At 37.3% G+C, this 17917-nt stretch overlaps 2 protein-coding genes across 4 annotated transcripts in view; one reads left to right on the top strand and one right to left on the bottom strand.

Moving 5' to 3' along the window:
• ppp1r9ala (protein phosphatase 1 regulatory subunit 9A-like A) overlaps nucleotides 1-5418 on the top strand; it is a 29876-nt gene extending 24458 nt beyond the window's left edge. For both annotated transcript variants that reach the window (XM_066688240.1, XM_066688241.1), the window contains 2 exons: nucleotides 3006-3194; nucleotides 3709-5418. In XM_066688240.1, coding sequence (XP_066544337.1) covers nucleotides 3006-3194; nucleotides 3709-3867 — 348 coding nt within the window. In that variant the 3' untranslated portion in view covers nucleotides 3868-5418. The remainder of the gene's footprint in view (nucleotides 1-3005; nucleotides 3195-3708) is intronic.
• A 642-nt stretch (nucleotides 5419-6060) lies between these two features.
• On the bottom strand, nucleotides 6061-14239 carry pdk1 (pyruvate dehydrogenase kinase, isozyme 1). 2 transcript variants are annotated; one of them, XM_066688243.1, is made up of 11 exons: nucleotides 13755-14239; nucleotides 12928-13069; nucleotides 12742-12813; nucleotides 12469-12653; nucleotides 11987-12082; nucleotides 11404-11481; nucleotides 9453-9511; nucleotides 8684-8782; nucleotides 8476-8586; nucleotides 7539-7652; nucleotides 6061-7073 (listed from the first exon to the last, which is right to left on the bottom strand). In XM_066688243.1, the coding sequence occupies exons 1-11, from the start codon at nucleotides 13861-13863 to the stop codon at nucleotides 6933-6935; spliced, it is 1206 nt and encodes a 401-aa protein (XP_066544340.1). In that variant the 5' UTR covers nucleotides 13864-14239; the 3' UTR covers nucleotides 6061-6932. The 2 variants fall into 2 exon arrangements, with proteins under 2 accessions (XP_066544340.1, XP_066544339.1); XM_066688242.1 differs by having other exon boundaries at nucleotides 9435-9511; nucleotides 13755-14233.
• Between the last annotated feature and the right edge of the window lie 3678 nt (nucleotides 14240-17917).

Below are 17917 nucleotides of genomic sequence, written 5' to 3'. Positions count from 1 at the left end.
AGTTTTGGCCCTTTTACTATTATCATTTTTTGTTATTATTTTAATAACAAAAGATTCCCAGATCCGTTATTGTGCTTCTGAAGAGACTTGTTTGCTAATCTGGTTCCAGTAAAGCCATTTATCAAACAGGCTGAATTCTGCTTTATCATGAGTTCCATTTCTCTTTTCTAGTATGAATAAATAAGTATACCTGTTCCCATGTGCTATCTGCTGCCAATGCTCATTCCTGTGGAGTTAGTGCGTGTATTCAGTAACCATGGGGAAAACTGCTACCTATTTAAAGTGGTTTGCCAAAGCATGCTAAATAACCTTGAGAAGAAGATGTAACCTTCACAATGGGTATAGCCCAAGGAAAGTTTCTAGGACTCTTGATAGGTTGACAGTGCAATAAGAAAAGCTTCCCCTCATTTAGAAAACTAACAAATATCTAACAGTTCCTGTGTGTTGTGATCTGCTGTTATTTTTCCTGCATGTTGTGGGTTATGTCATGTTGCCTGGTTTAACTTGTTCCTTACTTTCCAGCTCCCATTGCTTCTGTACTGTATAGTCCCAGCATTGATTGCTCATTACAGTGCACTGCTTTATTTTTTCCTCCATCTTTTTCCATTTGAATTTATCTGCAGATTTTAAAATAACATAACATATTGCTTCACAGATTAAGAAGATTAAAGAATATGCAGTGTATCTAAAAATATATATTGCATTCATGTACCAGGTGATTTGTTTGCTTAAGCTCTGAGCTATAATCCTGTACTTGCGGACTTACTTTGTAGCAACATAAATCGATCCATTTAAATCTGCAGCAATAATACACTATGTATTTTTCACATGTATATTATCGTTGCTGTTTTTCTCCCTTTTATAAACATGTTTCAACTTGCAGTAATTTGGTTTCTTTTAAAACAGGCCTTTCCATTAACTTGTCATGATTTATCAATGCTGCTGTGAACAATACAGATTACAAACCTATATTTTTATGGGCCCGAAATATTGTTCTGACTTGGAACGTGCCGTTTGTGTCCGGTCAAGTTCAGTTAGGGCTCCCAGTCTCTCGATTATTTGCTGTTGATCTGTAAGAGGGTTGTGACAGTGCAGCTCTTGGGGCGAGTTTTGCAGGTTTACACGCGTGAGAATAACACTTCAAACACTTCCATCCCGGAATCCATGGCTGTCATGTGACAGCGTGTTCAAATTAAACCGGTAGCTGTGCGTTGCAGTTTTAACACTTCTTATTAGTGTTTTAAAGGTAGGATTACAACACGAAGTAAAGTATCTAACGGTGCACAAAAGACCCACAAGATAGAAAGCATAATGATAATAGAAAAAAAGTTTTGCACAGTATTGTTAACATATTGCTAATAATGAAACGTCCATCGGCAACTTACTTTACCTTGAAATCTTGCACTTCTATAATGCGGTCATTTAAGGATATATAAGATATTAACACTGTTTATATTTGGAATGGGCGTGCTTTTTTGTTTCTCCTCATTTTTACATAATTTATTTGAGTATTTGTGTTTGACCCTGTCCTTCTCTGGACGTTTTTTCTTGACCACATAACTGATGCCAAACATGCCCGCAAATCATCGCTTCACAGTTAAGCCCCTGCATGTCACCCCCATGTGATGCTCATCACAGCAGCTACTGCCTAACAAAGCAGAGCTGCTTGTGTTTTTGAAATGTAATGTACAACTATTAGCCTTAACTACATGTAAATAATAAAGTGACTAGTAATAGTAGTATTAGATACATGTAAGAACTTAAGAAACTGTTGAATTGTAACATTTGCATCTGAACAGGTAATTCAAAATGCAGAAGACTCATGCAATTGTTATAGTTTGAACAGTGAAATAATAGTGATAAAAGTACGCCATTGCATTCAATTTTAGGAATATGAGCTGATGTTTTTTCAGCTCTATTTCACATTTACAGCATTTAAATAAAATGTAAAATTTTGTATTTGTTTTTAAATAAAAACTGTAGCAAACTGATTTAACAGTAATACGGGCAAATACAAAATGCCCCTCAACCTACAACTAAATATGCTACGATTTCTGTCAGCATTGTTACATCCCTAATCTATTTGTCTTGTATTGCCTGCCTCCGGTGTTTATACATAAAATCTCTTCTAAGAATACCCATTGCACTCATTATTTTGGAGGACATTAAATAGCCATATTAGAAAAAAATAGGCCTATGTTTGTATTATGGGGTTGAATATGTTTGCCTCACTGAATTTCAGCTAACTTTCATAGACTAAATTATATATTATGTTGTAAGTCGCCCTGGATAAGGGTGTCTGCCAAGAAATAATAATATAAAAAAGGTTGTTGCAAAAATATTAATTTTCCCTAGATGTATACATGCCTCATAAGAAACCTAGTATAATATATTTTTTAAATAATTCTAACAGTATTTTAATATACCAGTATCCTTTTGATTTGGAAATGTACCATCTGGTAATATTATTCAATTAATTTTTTCTCATATATGAGCTGGTGATACTGCACATTGCTAGCTTCTGAGAAATGTATAAATTATGTATTTAAGGTCTCATATTGAAGCCGTCAACACAGCTCTTTAGTGAGTTTTTTTTTTGTAACTGCAGCTCAATTCATTAACATTGCAAGTTATTGCTGTTGATAATGGAGCCATCTTCAGAAAGTATAAAATAATACATTCATGTGCCAGGACTAAATGCAGTGTTTAGATTGATAAAATGACCTGCAGTGTGTGCTTGTTTGTCCCCAGTAGCTTTGAATTGCTGGGATTGTAACGTGTGCCACTGATGTTGTTTTATCCCTCAATGTGCTTAAGCTTAATTACCAAGATGAAGTACTTTACTGAGGGGAGAAAAATAACAAAATAAAACAAAAACTGCAATTTAGTATTACACTTCTGAATGCATACTGCAGTAAGCTGTAGTAGTTTGACCTGGAATCCCACTTGCTCCTGCATGGAGGGGGCTGCAGTGCTATAATGTTGTTGTTTGTGGTGTCTGGCAGACTCTCGATGATGACCTAGTCCCACTAGGGAAGGAGTACCAGTGGCAGAACAGGCCCGTCTCCGATTGGACCACCCAGCAGGTCTGCCACTGGCTGATGGGCATGAACATGGACCAGTACACCCCCGAGTTCACAGCCAGAGGCGTGGACGGACACCAGCTGATGAATCTCGACAGCGACAGGCTGAAGGTAGTATAGCCTTCCCTTTAGATACAAAAAAGCGTGTTTAACAAACTACATTCAGGGTTCTTCTCAAGGGGGTTATCATTTACCATTAAATCTCCATTCATCATTGCCTATTATTCTTATTTAATATCACTTAATATATATACATACACCTTACCAGTACAAGTGTATTATTAACAGCACTGGATTACAACGATATCAAAACTGTTTCATTTTACTGACTTACGGAAAAGAGTAGATGGTTTAGTGGTGTCGTAATCAAGCCTGCCATCTACTGGATTTCTTAAGCAAGTGCACTTAAGTTTGCACTTGACTATATTTCACCTCCAGCTGCTAGTTCCAGATCGGACTTAGTCTATTCTGAATGTGGCACTAAAATACAATTTCAAGATTTAATTGGCAGACTTCTTTTGTGTGGGGATGGCTAATGATCTGTTTACAGAAAGAAAGATTTCCAGTGTCCGGTCGGTCGAGTCTCGATGAAAGATGACAAACCTCTTTGTTTTCTTCCCTTGAGGCCATCGGTGTTTCAAGTCAGAATGACCGAGCCACCATTAAAAAGAAGCTCAAAGAGATGAAGAAAACCCAGGAGAAACTGGAGAAGCAGCGAGAGAAGAGAGAGAAGGAGGCCAGGCGCAGTGGGAAACTACCAGTGAATGTAGACTCGACCTGCTGAGATGGACAACTCTTTTTGATGCTCTGTCACAGCTTACCTGGACACTTACTATTTGGACGAGGTACTGTACTATACAAGTCAAACTGCTTCTGCACATTTGGCACTTTCTTTTTCCTCAACAGGTTTGGTTGGTAATCCATGTGTGCTTTGGCAGTTGAGTACTTGTTCTTCAATTATATAAATATATACACACACACACTTTTTTTGTAGCCATTCTATGCTCACTTTGTTCCTTATTACATCTTTTAAGAAGGTGTTGCTGACATTTGCTGAATCTGCCCAAAGGCCTCTAAGTTTATGATACAGGCTGGTTAGCGGTTGAGAGCGGTTAACTCAGACCCAGAAGGCGCTAGGTGGTGTGGCTATAGCAAGGAAATACCAACACAGGCACTTGTATAAATACAGCAGCTATCCCAGTCACAACAGGTACCGGAATTTATAGGAAATATACCTTTTATATAAAGAAATTTCACTTCTGAAGGGATATCATATGGATGTATCCATATACATCCAAAAACATTACAGGTGATTTTGACAAGACTGTTGATGGATCATTTTTCCAATGTTTATTTTTTTACATTTGCCACTAGAGAAAAGCAATAATACCTCATTCTCATCAAAAATGTGTCAGACATGAGTTTTTTTTAAAGCATTCTTGACATTACTGTAGAATGAACTCTGCTTTTTAAAGTGTTTTGTATTGTATTTTTGCAACAATAACATAGCTATGTACAGATCTTTTCTTACAGGAACTTGTACAGTTAAGATGATAAAAAAAGCACTATTATCTTTTAAGCTACAAAGGGGTGACATGGTTTTAAATGTATAAATAAAAGAGTACTAAAGATTTTATACATATTTGCCTGTTAAACTGCGTAACTTTTTTAAAGAATTTTCTCACTGTTGAAATAGGGTTCAACACTTGAGTGTACATTTTCTACTAAGTAGAATAGCCAATAGTATGGGACCAGTTTTGCATTTAAATAAATACATGTTTACAACACATTTCTGCTTTTTCCTGCTCTACCCATGCAAAGGATTGAAAAATTAGGGATCAAATGCTTTGTGGTCCACTGATATCCTAATTACAGCTTATGTACTGAGGAAATGGTACCTGGTGTTTCTTGGTTGAACTGTAAAGCATGTGGTACCTCCCTGCCAAAAGGAAGTACAATTATGAGGCATGAATGAATGTTTCTGAATTGTGGCGTGTAAATGCTACAGGTTATTCTATTATGCCCTTTAAAACATCTATTGAGTTCCCATTCAAATGTGCCACTTGCTAAAATTCTTTTACTTTACACATGGCCACATGTAGAATGTTTTGTTTCCATATATATATATATATATATATATATATATTGTGTGTGTGTGTGTGTGTTATTTTACTATTTGATCAAATGGAGTATCATACCAAAACAAAAAAAAAGTTTTGTTAATGAATTTCAAAATGTCTCCTCCGCTGTTACTTAAGATGTTTTTTGCCCCAGCTAAATCTCATTTGGGAAGTATTGTATTGGCAGTACAAATAAACTTTCTATACATGCATTACTCACTTTTGTTTTTGAAAATTGAGTGTTTTATAACTCCATTTTCTTCATCCAAATACATGTTTTTGAATCTATTTTTTGGAAACCTTCAATGACTGAGTAAAATAGGAAATATGAGGTTGAAATGTTTGATATCTTTAAAATGTCAATCAAATTAACATTTTCAAGGCAAGTCTTATTGTTTTTGCCAATCACATCATTGTATTAGGAGTAATTAAACTCCCGAAAGAAGGTTTTCAGGAGGAGAAAGCTGGTTATGTCATAGCAGCTTCCTTAGTTAACTTGTGTAGATCTTTCAAATCAATGCATCACAAAAGCCTCTATGGATCTCACGTACAAATTGTCTTCAATTTAATGGGGCTTCATTTCTTGAGTAGTGAGTTCCACCCTCCCTCATTAATAGCTTATTCCAAAAAAAATTGTAAACAATACTGTATCCTCAAAAATCAATGCAAATAAAATTATTTTTTCCAAACAAGGTATCAGTTGGGACTTCTTCAAACCAGGGATTCTCACAAGATGAGAACTGCTTTTACTTGATGGGGTTCCCAATAGAAATGGGTAACCAATTGAAATTGAGATCTGATTTGAAACTTGGCCATTTATTTTTTGCACAACAGTTATAAAGCAAGAAAACAACATCTTAAAGTCAGGAAATCATTGTTTATTTATGGGAAGCAAATATGACAATAGTTTGACTGTAAAATATATACACAAGTGTGACAGTGAATTACTAGAATAATCTTATTCTATAAATGCACCCCTAAGTACTAACAAGATTAAATGGTAGTCTGTTCTTACCTTTGTCTCCCGGATTTTGTTTCTGTGCATCATAACAATACAAATTGGCACATTATACACTCCCACGTCCACACTGCAGTCAGTAAAGTGTGTGATGTAAACGGTATCTGTGCAATGAGAAACAGACTGAGAGCTGTCAGCCTCTGACCATCCTAGAGCCCAGGGATACATTCATAATTTGTAGTTTTCAGCAAAATGTATCTTTTATGGCAGTAAATTATACTAATTGTTTAAAGCAGATAAAAATATACACTACCTGCAAATAATCAGGTGCGTATGAGATCTATGTTAAATATCCACATAAAAATAGCAACCCAGTATTTTGCAATGTAGATCAAATTAGGCTAGAGCTATTTTTTCTGGTAATCAACATTTGATTACCAAAATTAATACCAACAACTATGAGGAATATAGTTAGGAAATGGCACATGATTTTGTAGGAAAACAAAGTACACTGCTATAACCGCCACCTGAATTTCAAAAGCACAGCATTTTGGCCATTTTTTCCAGCATTTTCAAAATAAGATATATTTCCCTACCACCTGTTTTCAACCTTAACTATGGTGTTCATTTTAAAAACATGAAAAATATTTTTAGTGTGTGTTAATATCTTCCCATAATGTTTCATACATTATTCAACATCAAAGTACTGACCAATTAAAACTCGTCACCTCTGGACCTATGGGTGTCAACTTGACATTTTGAGTTCTACCACTAAAAGCTGCGGAAAGTGGTCATGTCCTTTGGTTCCTTACTGGGCACACACCAGTCATCTGCTTCATGCATGGTCTTGTAATGTCTCCACGCTGACTTATTGTATACAGGAAGCCTTTCTATAGAATCCGTGGATAAAGCCTGCAGAAGAAGATGAAGAAAAAACGTCACAATTTGCTTGTTGTCATTACCACCCTTACCAACTCAAATCATAAACCATCAAGACTGACGCTACTTTCAAAATATACCAATATACAATGTAATATTGTCTGTAACTGGCCCCATTATATAGCGTAATAGCAACATGCAAGTAATATTGATACCCTGTCATTTCTGCGGATACAACTAGAATATTAATTAGTAGTACTCAAGCAGATAGTTGCATCATGCACCAATAACAGCTGCTGCAGAGTCCCTCACATCGAATGATGGAAGAAACAGAAGAGGACAAGTAATCAGCTCAGGTTTAAATCAGGATCATCCTAATAAGCCCTTCACCTTAGCAACCGGACCACTGTAGCTTCCTATTTTCATTTGGCAAGACCAAGAATGTAAAAAATAGGTTAATAAGGGATTAATTTAAATACATTTTCCTCAACAGTGTACCTTTATGTATATGACAGCATCTGTGCCATAGCCCTCCAAAGAGTACAGCTTCAGATCTCCTTGGAAGTATCTTGCATATAAACGGGAGATGGGCAAACCATACCCATAACCAGCCTGCAAAAAAATAACCAGAACATGTGACCTTCCCAGATCATAATACCATGTCACTTATTACACAATTATTGTATAACACATACTACAAGCAAACTGGATAGCAAATACCTAGCTTTAGCAGTGTAACAACTTAAACAAGTAGCTTAAACAGCTGCTTCATTGTACCTCTCCTCTCTAAAGCAAGGCAGAACTCTGTCCTCAAGCAGTCACATGCCCCCCTCAGACACGGCAACACCAACAACCTGTGCAGTATGCCATCTGCACACATACACACCCCCTGAACCGTAACAGAACACATCACTACGAAAAAAAGTCTTACCTGTGCTGCCAATCCAAACACCAGTTATAGTTAAAGTAAATATGTTTTGTTAAAAATTAACAAAAGCAACGAACAAAGGTTGAAGATAAAGAATAGACTTGAGATAAGTTTCAGAACAGATTTCTGCTGAACACTCCTCTGAATGTCAAGGTTTTAAACACTTTCAGCACTTCATGTGTCCCTTAACTATCCCTTAAACAGGTTTTGCCATCTTGACCACTGCTTTTCATTACATTCTCTTTCTATATATTTCTTGTTTCCATTTTGGTATTATGTAGCACTGCTGTAAATGATAACACACAGAAATATCTAAATAGTGTTACAGTCATAAGTGAATTATAAATGCTGAAAAACCAAACACCGCAATCCAATTATGCCTATCCCTGCAGTATTCTATACAAATGAACAAGGTAACCATTTCTGAAACTAGGTAAAACTTTTTCTGCAGCATACAAGCTGTGCACAGGATTGAAGACTACTGAACCCGTGTGTATGGCAGCTCACCAGAGGAGTAGCTCGGGAGGTTTCCATGCGTGGCCGAGGGGCCGTGGAGTACGTGTAGGTGAACAGCCTGTCGATTTTCCTCAAAGGGACCCCCCCACCACGATCGCTCACCTGTTCAACACGAGATTATTTTGGTGACATTTACATATTTGGTAACAGTGTACGAATCCTGATAAGAAGAAGATGAAAGAAAAAAAAAAAAATCTACCTTCACTGTCAAATCTTCATGACCTAAAGCAACCTGAACTTTGATCGCTGGGAACTCGGCTGCATCTCCGTGGAACTCCATTGTGGCTCTCATAGCATTCTAGAGGAACACAATGTTCTGGGGATTAATATGTAGTTGTGGAATTACTCCAGTATTGATGGAGATAACTATTCAGGGAACTCAACCATGTGTGTTTACAGATTTCACTCTAGGGAGATGGAGATGTATTAGCACAATAGGAGGTTGCTAAGAACTGGCACTTAAAATTATAAGTCTGGGGAGTGCCATATGATACAGAAATGATTCATTTTTAATTTGAATTGAAATCCCATTCACTGAGGAATGCATTTGCATTTTGCATCTTTCACTGTACAAAATTGTGTACTGATCTACATACTACACATTCATGTAGCGTTAGATTTTGTTTCTAATACACAAGATGTGATACAGTGACAGACAGAAATGAAGTGCCAACGATTTGCTCAGTGTGTATTTATACATAAGCACATTATGTATACTATATCAACAAAATAAATGGGACAATCTACCCCATACTAATGGATGAGGTCACGTGCAATGTCTTGCTTAGTCCACCTCTGGGATTAGCTGGGAAGTCAAAAAGAAAGAACTAGAGACTTCTCTCAATGCACTACAAGTCAAACATTCAATAACGGATTAAACAGAAGTAGTTTGTATATTTGCCACTCAAGTCAGGCTACTTTTGTGTGAAATCCAACAGCACAGAACACACCTTAAAAAGTTCAAATACCATGTGGTAGAGATGGGATGGTACATAAACCACGGTTGTTGGTTTCCCTCTTTCCTTAGCTGCAGAAACAGTGAAATCATAGAGGAGTTCTTACATTCGTGTGTTATTTACAGTTACACAGACATCCAAATTGTGACAACATTCTTTATGTTTACATGCAACAAGTACTGCATTCTTCAGTTTAGTAAAACTCTGGGAAACACACAGAGCTCTACATTAGAAACCCATGCTACAATTGACAGTACCTTATGTTAATGTACACTCACCTAAAGGATTATTAGGAACACCTGTTCAATTTCTCATTAATGCAATTATCTAACCAACCAATCACATGGCAGTTGCTTCAATGCATTTAGGGGTGTGGTCCTGGTCAAGACAATCTCCTGAACTCCAAACTGAATGTCTGAATGGGAAAGAAAGGTGATTTAAGCAATTTTGAGCGCGGCATGGTTGTTGGTGCCAGACGGGCCGGTCTGAGTATTTCACAATCTGCTCAGTTACTGGGATTTTCACGCACAACCATTTCTAGGGTTTACAAAGAATGGTGTGAAAAGTGAAAAACATCCAGTATGCGGCAGTCCTGTGGGCGAAAATGCCTTGTTGATGCTAGAGGTCAGAGGAGAATGGGCCGACTGATTCCAGCTGATAGAAGAGCAACTTTGACTGAAATAACCACTCGTTACAACCGAGGTATGCAGCAAAGCATTTGTGAAGCCACAACACGTACAACCTTGAGGCGGATGGGCTACAACAGCAGAAGACCCCACCGGGTACCACTCATCTCCACTACAAATAGGAAAAAGAGGCTACAATTTGCACAAGCTCACCAAAATTGGACAGTTGAAGACTGGAAAAATGTTGCCTGGTCTGATGAGTCTCGATTTCTGTTGAGACATTCAGATGGTAGAGTCAGAATTTGGCGTAAACAGAATGAGAACATGGATCCATCATGCCTTGTTACCACTGTGCAGGCTGGTGGTGGTGGTGTAATGGTGTGGGGGATGTTTTCTTGGCACACTTTAGGCCCCTTAGTGCCAATTGGGCATCGTTTAAATGCCACGGCCTACCTGAGCATTGTTTCTGACCATGTCCATCCCTTTATGACCACCATGTACCCATCCTCTGATGGCTACTTCCAGCAGGATAATGCACCATGTCACAAAGGTCGAATCATTTCAAATTGGTTTCTTGAACATGACAATGAGTTCACTGTACTAAACTGGCCCCCACAGTCACCAGATCTCAACCCAATAGAGCATCTTTGGGATGTGGTGGAACGGGAGCTTCGTGCCCTGGATGTGCATCCCACAAATCTCCATCAACTGCAAGATGCTATCCTATCAATATGGGCCAACATTTCTAAAGAATGCTTTCAGCACCTTGTTGAATCAATGCCACGTAGAATTAAGGCAGTTCTGAAGGCGAAAGGGGGTCAAACACAGTATTAGTATGGTGTTCCTAATAATCCTTTAGGTGAGTGTATATGCAACGTCATAACTGAGGAGCTGTACACAATGCACAAAGTAATGCAACACAAAACCCCAGTAATGCTCTTAAGTGGTAACCCCTACCCACATCAGTAAGAGGACATTTTACCTCAGGCATTTGCAATTCTACTACACATATATCTACCAAAGGTACTTAAGAGTACCCTGCTTGTATGTAACAGAAAAACCAATTAGAATATTAAACTTTTGTACCACATTATGATACTCCTTACATGTAAATAGGATATTGTGGTTTCTGCTACCTTACTCACAAACATGTAGAGCATATTTACTTACTGTACTAATACCATAGTAACTTGATACCATCTACAAAGCAGTATTGTGCCTACATTTCAGTATTCTGTATCCTGATTATTTTATATTAAAACATTTCCATTTGATCCCGGTTACTTATTTTAATCTTTTACTGTACTTCAATCCCACCATATTACACATCCAATTACCATTAAATTCTTCCAGTTTCAGTTCAGGTGAATTCATATAATAAAGATCACAAAGTCTTCTTGCATTTTCATATGCATCTAAAAGAAAAGATAAAAAGTAATTTTTATCAAAGGTATTACAGGAAATCAATTTTCTAGGGTTTACGCTCATCATTCTATCCAGAACAACAATCAGATGGCAAACGTCAAGCAGTCTGTAATTTCTACAAGAAGGAATGATCATTGACTGGTGTAAATATTTGAAGACTTCCTCTTGCACTACAATCAGGTCTTCAACCTATTTTACGTTGTACATGGCCCAGATACTGTTCTTACGATCTTCACATTGGTTCTGATTAGAATATATTTTTGGCTACCCGGAAGTTTGATTTAAAACAGAATGAAAGCCAACAAATACAATTCCCAGGGTATCAGGATATTTCCTGATATTTCTTCATAAGTTAAACAGAACTATACTAAAACCATTTTATAAAGCTCTGAGCATCTTTGTGACAATGTATAAAAAAAATAAAAAATAAACATTTCCAAAAGTATTTCAGATTAAACGGTTCAATGAAAAACAGGAACTCAATGGCTTGCGTACCCTTTAGCACCTCCACTACCCGGCAGTGAGGGTCGATGCTTCCAATCTGTTTGGGGTGAGCTGGGTTTACTTTCACCTTCCCACCAAAGAGCAAAGCTGTAAACCAACAGAATGAACCCAACTTCTCACATGTAATTTTGTACACTTACATCTCTCACTGAAAATATGTTTTCATCTGTAAACGATAAAGATGTTTTGTGTGTCCGTTTCACTGTGTACACTACAGCAATCAGGGGCCTGTAAACTTTATACTATTGGCTTGATGCTATGTTGCAGCCATATGGAGTTCCTAAAGGTATTATAGGTGAAAATATCACAGCTTTTTTGTTGGGAAAAATTGAGAACACTTATCGATCAATGGTATGAAGATATAGGACTATATATGTATGCAGACACACAAATGTATTCATACATACATTACATACATTTAAATGCATACTTCACTTTTATACTGCATGTAATTGAGATCATTACACACTTACTATGCTGATTAAGAAGCATTCTGATGGAAATGCGACTCATGTAAAAGCGATCGAGGAAGTACTGCACGTTCTGGCTGGTGACAGGATCAACGCCATAGGACTCCTTGTACTCAACGACACCCTGAGCCATAGTAGGAATAACATCATTGTGCCGATTCCGGATCTTTATGACTGCATCTGTGAAACTTACATTAGAGCGAGAATATCAAAAAGCAGCGGTCACTAACATCACAGACAGGAGGCAAGAAGAGTAGATTTAAATGAGTCACTTACTCGTAAATTATTTTTTCATCATCACTCTTTTTATCCTTAAAATCAAGAATCTCCTGAAGGCTCTGCATGTACCTAAGGAATTAACAACACATAATTTAAGCCATTTTCAGAACTAATTTCAATGCATCTACCTTTATACTTTGAAGTATAGTATGTTTGTGTTTATGCATTTTAGCTGTAACTTACCAACTCTGGACCAAGCGAACAGATGGGGTCTTCAGCAAATTGTCGGGCAGCAGGTTGATTTCTTTCATGATGTTTGCCAGTCTTACTGGTAGTTCTTGTCTCAGGAATACAAAAGATGTCCTTTCACATGCATTTTCTGAACCTAGTACAATTGGATTTGAAAAAACAATATTTTTTGCACATGCTCTTTGATGGAGTATCTTCCTGGGTTGGTTTTTAAAGTTGTACTATGTCCTAGGGCTTTCCCAAGAGTTTCCTCGAAAATGATGAATATGAAATTAAATTATCCTTCTTAGGCTACACTGGCATAAAAGATACAATTCTATATATGGATATCATTTGGCCATACAAATAATTTGAAAGTAATAACATGCTTTATTGTAGGATAGATCGTTTTTCCTCTATTATCATCTAACTATTTCAAAAGCTAATCCAGTTTAGGAAGTGCCTTGTAGATGTAGAAAAGTGTTTAATTTAAATACCATTCTATGTTCAGATTCATTTTGTATTATTTTTTTGTACTATTAGTGGTTGAATTTCGACAAAGTAGATGTATTGAATCTCATGCTGGTTTTTGACTGTCAATCCTCTTACTTTGTTTAAGACCTTGATTCACGCATCATCAAATAAAATGTTTCACTTTTATCATACAATTGATAAACAAGTACTGCGTTTGTGCCTAATGCCAATATGCACACAACCAATGACCATATACATACAATCAATGGCCATATATACACAGTTCAAAGCTGCAGACAGTGCGAGCAGAGACTCTTGAAACTCCTGTACATACATCACTCATAACATAACATACGGACATCACTCACCAAAATCCAGGAACTGTTTCATGGACAGGGGCGATGGAGAAAACCTGGAGTAGTAATCGACCTGCTTTCCGAGCGAGCAGCTCTTCATCAGAAACGCCAGCAGCCTCATGTTGCGGGATGTTGCGCGACCACCTGTCAATCAAACTGCCCGCTTCACATCATTGGTACCGCGCCGGCGCTGTGCGGGCCCAGACAAGTCAGCGTTTCACATAAAAACGGGGGAACCCCTGAGAAAACACGCAGACACCGACACCTCGGTCTGGTTTGGCCGTGTGATAATTTTAAACCTCTCCCTTGTTGTTCCTTTTCCCATTCCAGTACCAATGAAAAGTAATGCCCATTTAAAGCCGACCAGCGCTGCTCTTCTCCGCCGAGCCGTTCCGGTTGTTTAGAGTTTCGCATGAATGTTCAATTAGCTACGGATGCCGATGAAGGTGAATCTTAACGCAGCGACCATCCTTATCAGAGTTGTATTTGCATGTCAGTTTGTCTAATGTAAAGTAACAGCTAGGACAAATGTCATCCGTTGGTCTGCACACACTCAGGAAGCGAGACACAGCTTGCGCATATTATTTTTATTTATTTATTTATTTATTTATTTATTTATTTATTTGCTGACTTACAAATATGCAACTAAACCCCGTAAAAATACAAAATCCAATATGGCTCGTTCTTCAACACCGGCACTCCCATCATGCTCCAGTAATGCACGACATATATATATATGATACTGAATGCGAGAACAAACCAAAATATGTGACATCATTGAAATTGTGAAAATGTTAAACAAGAGATGACAAAATGCCTAGAAGATAACCACATAAAAAGACGGGAATATTAAATAATACATTTGCAGGCTATATATATATATATATATATATATATATATATATATATATATATATATATATATATATATATATATACACTCAACTAAAGGATTATTAGGAACACCATACTAATACTGTGTTTGACCCCCTTTCGCCTTCAGAACTGCCTTAATTCTACGTGGCATTGATTCAACAAGGTGCTGAAAGCATTCTTTAGAAATGTTGGCCCATATTGATAGGATAGCATCTTGCAGTTGATGGAGATTTGTGGGATGCACATCCAGGGTACGAAGCTCCCGTTCCACCACATCCCAAAGATGCTCTATTGGGTTGAGATCTGGTGACTGTGGGGGCCAGTTTAGTACAGTGAACTCATTGTCATGTTCAAGAAACCATTTTGAAATGATTCGACCTTTGTGACATGGTGCATTATCCTGCTGGAAGTAGCCATCAGAGGATGAGTACATGGTGGTCATAAAGGGATGGACATGGTCAGAAACAATGCTCAGGTTGGCCGTGGCATTTAAACGATGCCCAATTGGCACTAAGGGGCCTAAAGTGTGCCAAGAAAACATCCCCCACACCATTACACCACCACCAGCAGCCTGCACAGTGGTAACAAGGCATGATGGATCCATGTTCTCATTCTGTTTACGCCAAATTCTGACTCTACCATCTGAATGTCTCAACAGAAATCGAGACTCATCAGACCAGGCAACATTTTTCCAGTCTTCAACTGTCCAATTTTGGTGAGCTTGTGCAAATTGTAGCCTCTTTTTCCTATTTGTAGTGGAGATGAGTGGTACCCGGTGGGGTCTTCTGCTGTTGTAGCCCATCCGCCTCAAGGTTGTACGTGTTGTGGCTTCACAAATGCTTTGCTGCATACCTCGGTTGTAACGAGTGGTTATTTCAGTCAAAGTTGCTCTTCTATCAGCTTGAATCAGTCGGCCCATTCTCCTCTGACCTCTAGCATCAACAAGGCATTTTCGCCCACAGGACTGCCGCATACTGGATGTTTTTCCCTTTTCACACCATTCTTTGTAAACCCTAGAAATGGTTGTGCGTGAAAATCCCAGTAACTGAGCAGATTGTGAAATACTCAGACTGGCCCGTCTGGCACCAACAACCATGCCATGCTCAAAATTGCTTAAATCACCTTTCTTTCCCATTCAGACATTCAGTTTGGAGTTCAGGAGATTGTCTTGACCAGGACCACACCCCTAAATGCATTGAAGCAACTGCCATGTGATTGGTTGGTTAGATAATTGCATTAATGAGAAATTGAACAGGTGTTCCTAATAATCCTTTAGGTGAGTGTATATATATATATATATATATATATATATATATATATATATATAATCATCTTCAACCCATACAAAACTGACTGACAAACACATACACTCAGATGATGTAGTGCTAACACATTATAAGCAGGTATTTTTTTTATGGGCCAAAGTTAAGGGTGCATGGCTTGTCCCCTGGCCTACAATATTATTATTATTATTATTATTATTATTATTATTATTATTATTATTATTATTATTATTATTTCTTGACAGACGCCCTTATCCAGGCCCTTATACAGTTAAGTAAAGGCATCAAACAATACATATTCAATTTACATAAGACATAGCAATTCAAAATATAATACATTTTACAACTTCCAATTTACACAGGCAAGTACAGTAAGTGAGGTCCTACATCCTGGAAGGTAAAAGCTAAGTGCTGTCAAGATGTAGAGTCACAGTCAAGGGCTACGGGAAAGGGAGCAAGGAGGAAAACAATAAAAAACGCAAGAATGATAATAAAACTCTGTGAAGTGCTATCTAACATGCCATTGCCCTTGTACACTAACAGATTGTAACCTACATATACCATTACTACTATACTACATACTATAATATCACTGCTTCTGAGGTACATATGCTTGAAAAACCTAGTAACAGGGACACAAAGGTCCTGTCTACATTATACATTCAACCCGTATTAGCTAAATAAAGTTTTAATACTTAATACATTACCTGAGAACCAGACTTGAGACTAGTATCAGGTAGTGTGGTTAATCAGAAGTGATACCACTCTCATTTTGGTGCATATCCTACACATTCCCAAAATGCTTGGTTATGTTTGGCACACTGCAAATACTGTACAACGGGGAAGCAAACTAGGCATATATAAAAATAAAAACAAAGAGTATTACTGTTGGACAGGGGAGCAACATGGATTGAAGCTAAAATGAATTCACTTAATATCTGGAGTGATGAAAACAGTCAAGATCTTAAAAGTTCTCCCATTTCTGATACTTTACCCACATATTGCACTATTGTCTTCTCCGTTAGTACTTTCTTGTGGTTTTGAAGATGTGTTCTGCACCCATGGACTCCATCATTTCATGTTTGAAAACATAAGTGCATGGTGGGATATTGTACCATGAAGCCTTGCGTTGTGAGGAACTGTAACCAAACCATATATGAATGCAGTAATTCCGACTAAACGTACCATCCTTCTTGTGTGTCAGTGCATTTAAAGTTAGTCTAAGGAGCTTATTTGTTTAGAATTATGCAAAATAAATGGTGTATAGTGCAGACAGACATACAAAAGTTTATTTTTAGATTTTTATTTTATTTTAAATGTTAACAGTAAAAAAAAAATCCACAGGTAAACGATTTTAGGAATCAGGTTTTGGGTGCAGGATTTATTAAAAGGAGGAGCCAGTGTTGAGACTTGAAACCACATTAATTATATAAATCCTGTCCTAATAAATAGAAGGGGTTTGAAGGGAAAACACTAGCATTATGAAGTTACTGTCTGTATGAAGAACTTTCTGGGTCATACATTACAATATTTACAACATTCCTTTGTTTTCTTGAAAACTGCAATAATGGCTCCACTAAATATTGACAGTTCAAATCTAAATCAATTTCCTGTTCAGAATATTTTAATATAACTTTCTTTCTTCGACTTTATAGGAATGCTTGTGTGGGGCTTAAGGGCTACAAAATCAAAAACAATATCAAAAGGAAAATGCATCAATGTTGTATCAACATTATATTCAATTACTACTACATTTAAAGTTCCCCTAAAATTGAAGTACATTAGTAGTTAATGCAGCAGAATAAACCAAGAACAAAACCAAATACTGTAAACATTGTGTTCTGAGTAAATCGGTATCATGTTCTTTCCAAACTTGCAAACATATTGCTTTTGGACTGGCTGGGGTCTCAGTTACTACTTCCCTTTTAAGGGAAAGGGAATGGACTGCCAAATACATGCATACATACATTCAACTTACAGAGTGCATTGGGAAATAATTTGAATTCACACTACTTT

This window comes from Amia ocellicauda, chromosome 16, assembly GCF_036373705.1.
Source record: "Amia ocellicauda isolate fAmiCal2 chromosome 16, fAmiCal2.hap1, whole genome shotgun sequence".
NCBI classification, from domain to species: Eukaryota; Metazoa; Chordata; class Actinopteri; order Amiiformes; family Amiidae; genus Amia; species Amia ocellicauda.
The sequence above is the reverse complement of the archived record's forward strand: the minus strand, read 5'-3'. Positions and strand labels throughout refer to the sequence as shown.

Excerpts from the sequence above, each read along its gene's own strand:
- pdk1 (XM_066688242.1), bottom strand. The coding sequence starts at position 13,863 with ATGAGGCTGCTGGCGTTTCTGATGAAGAGCTGCTCGCTCGGAAAGCAG. Across the intron at positions 12,083-12,468 it reads AATGCTTCTTAATCAGCATA|CTTTGCTCTTTGGTGGGAAG; the intron begins GTAAGTGTGTAA and ends GTTGGTTTACAG. Across the intron at positions 7,653-8,475 it reads CCTCCCGAGCTACTCCTCTG|GCTGGTTATGGGTATGGTTT; the intron begins GTGAGCTGCCAT and ends ATTTTTTTGCAG.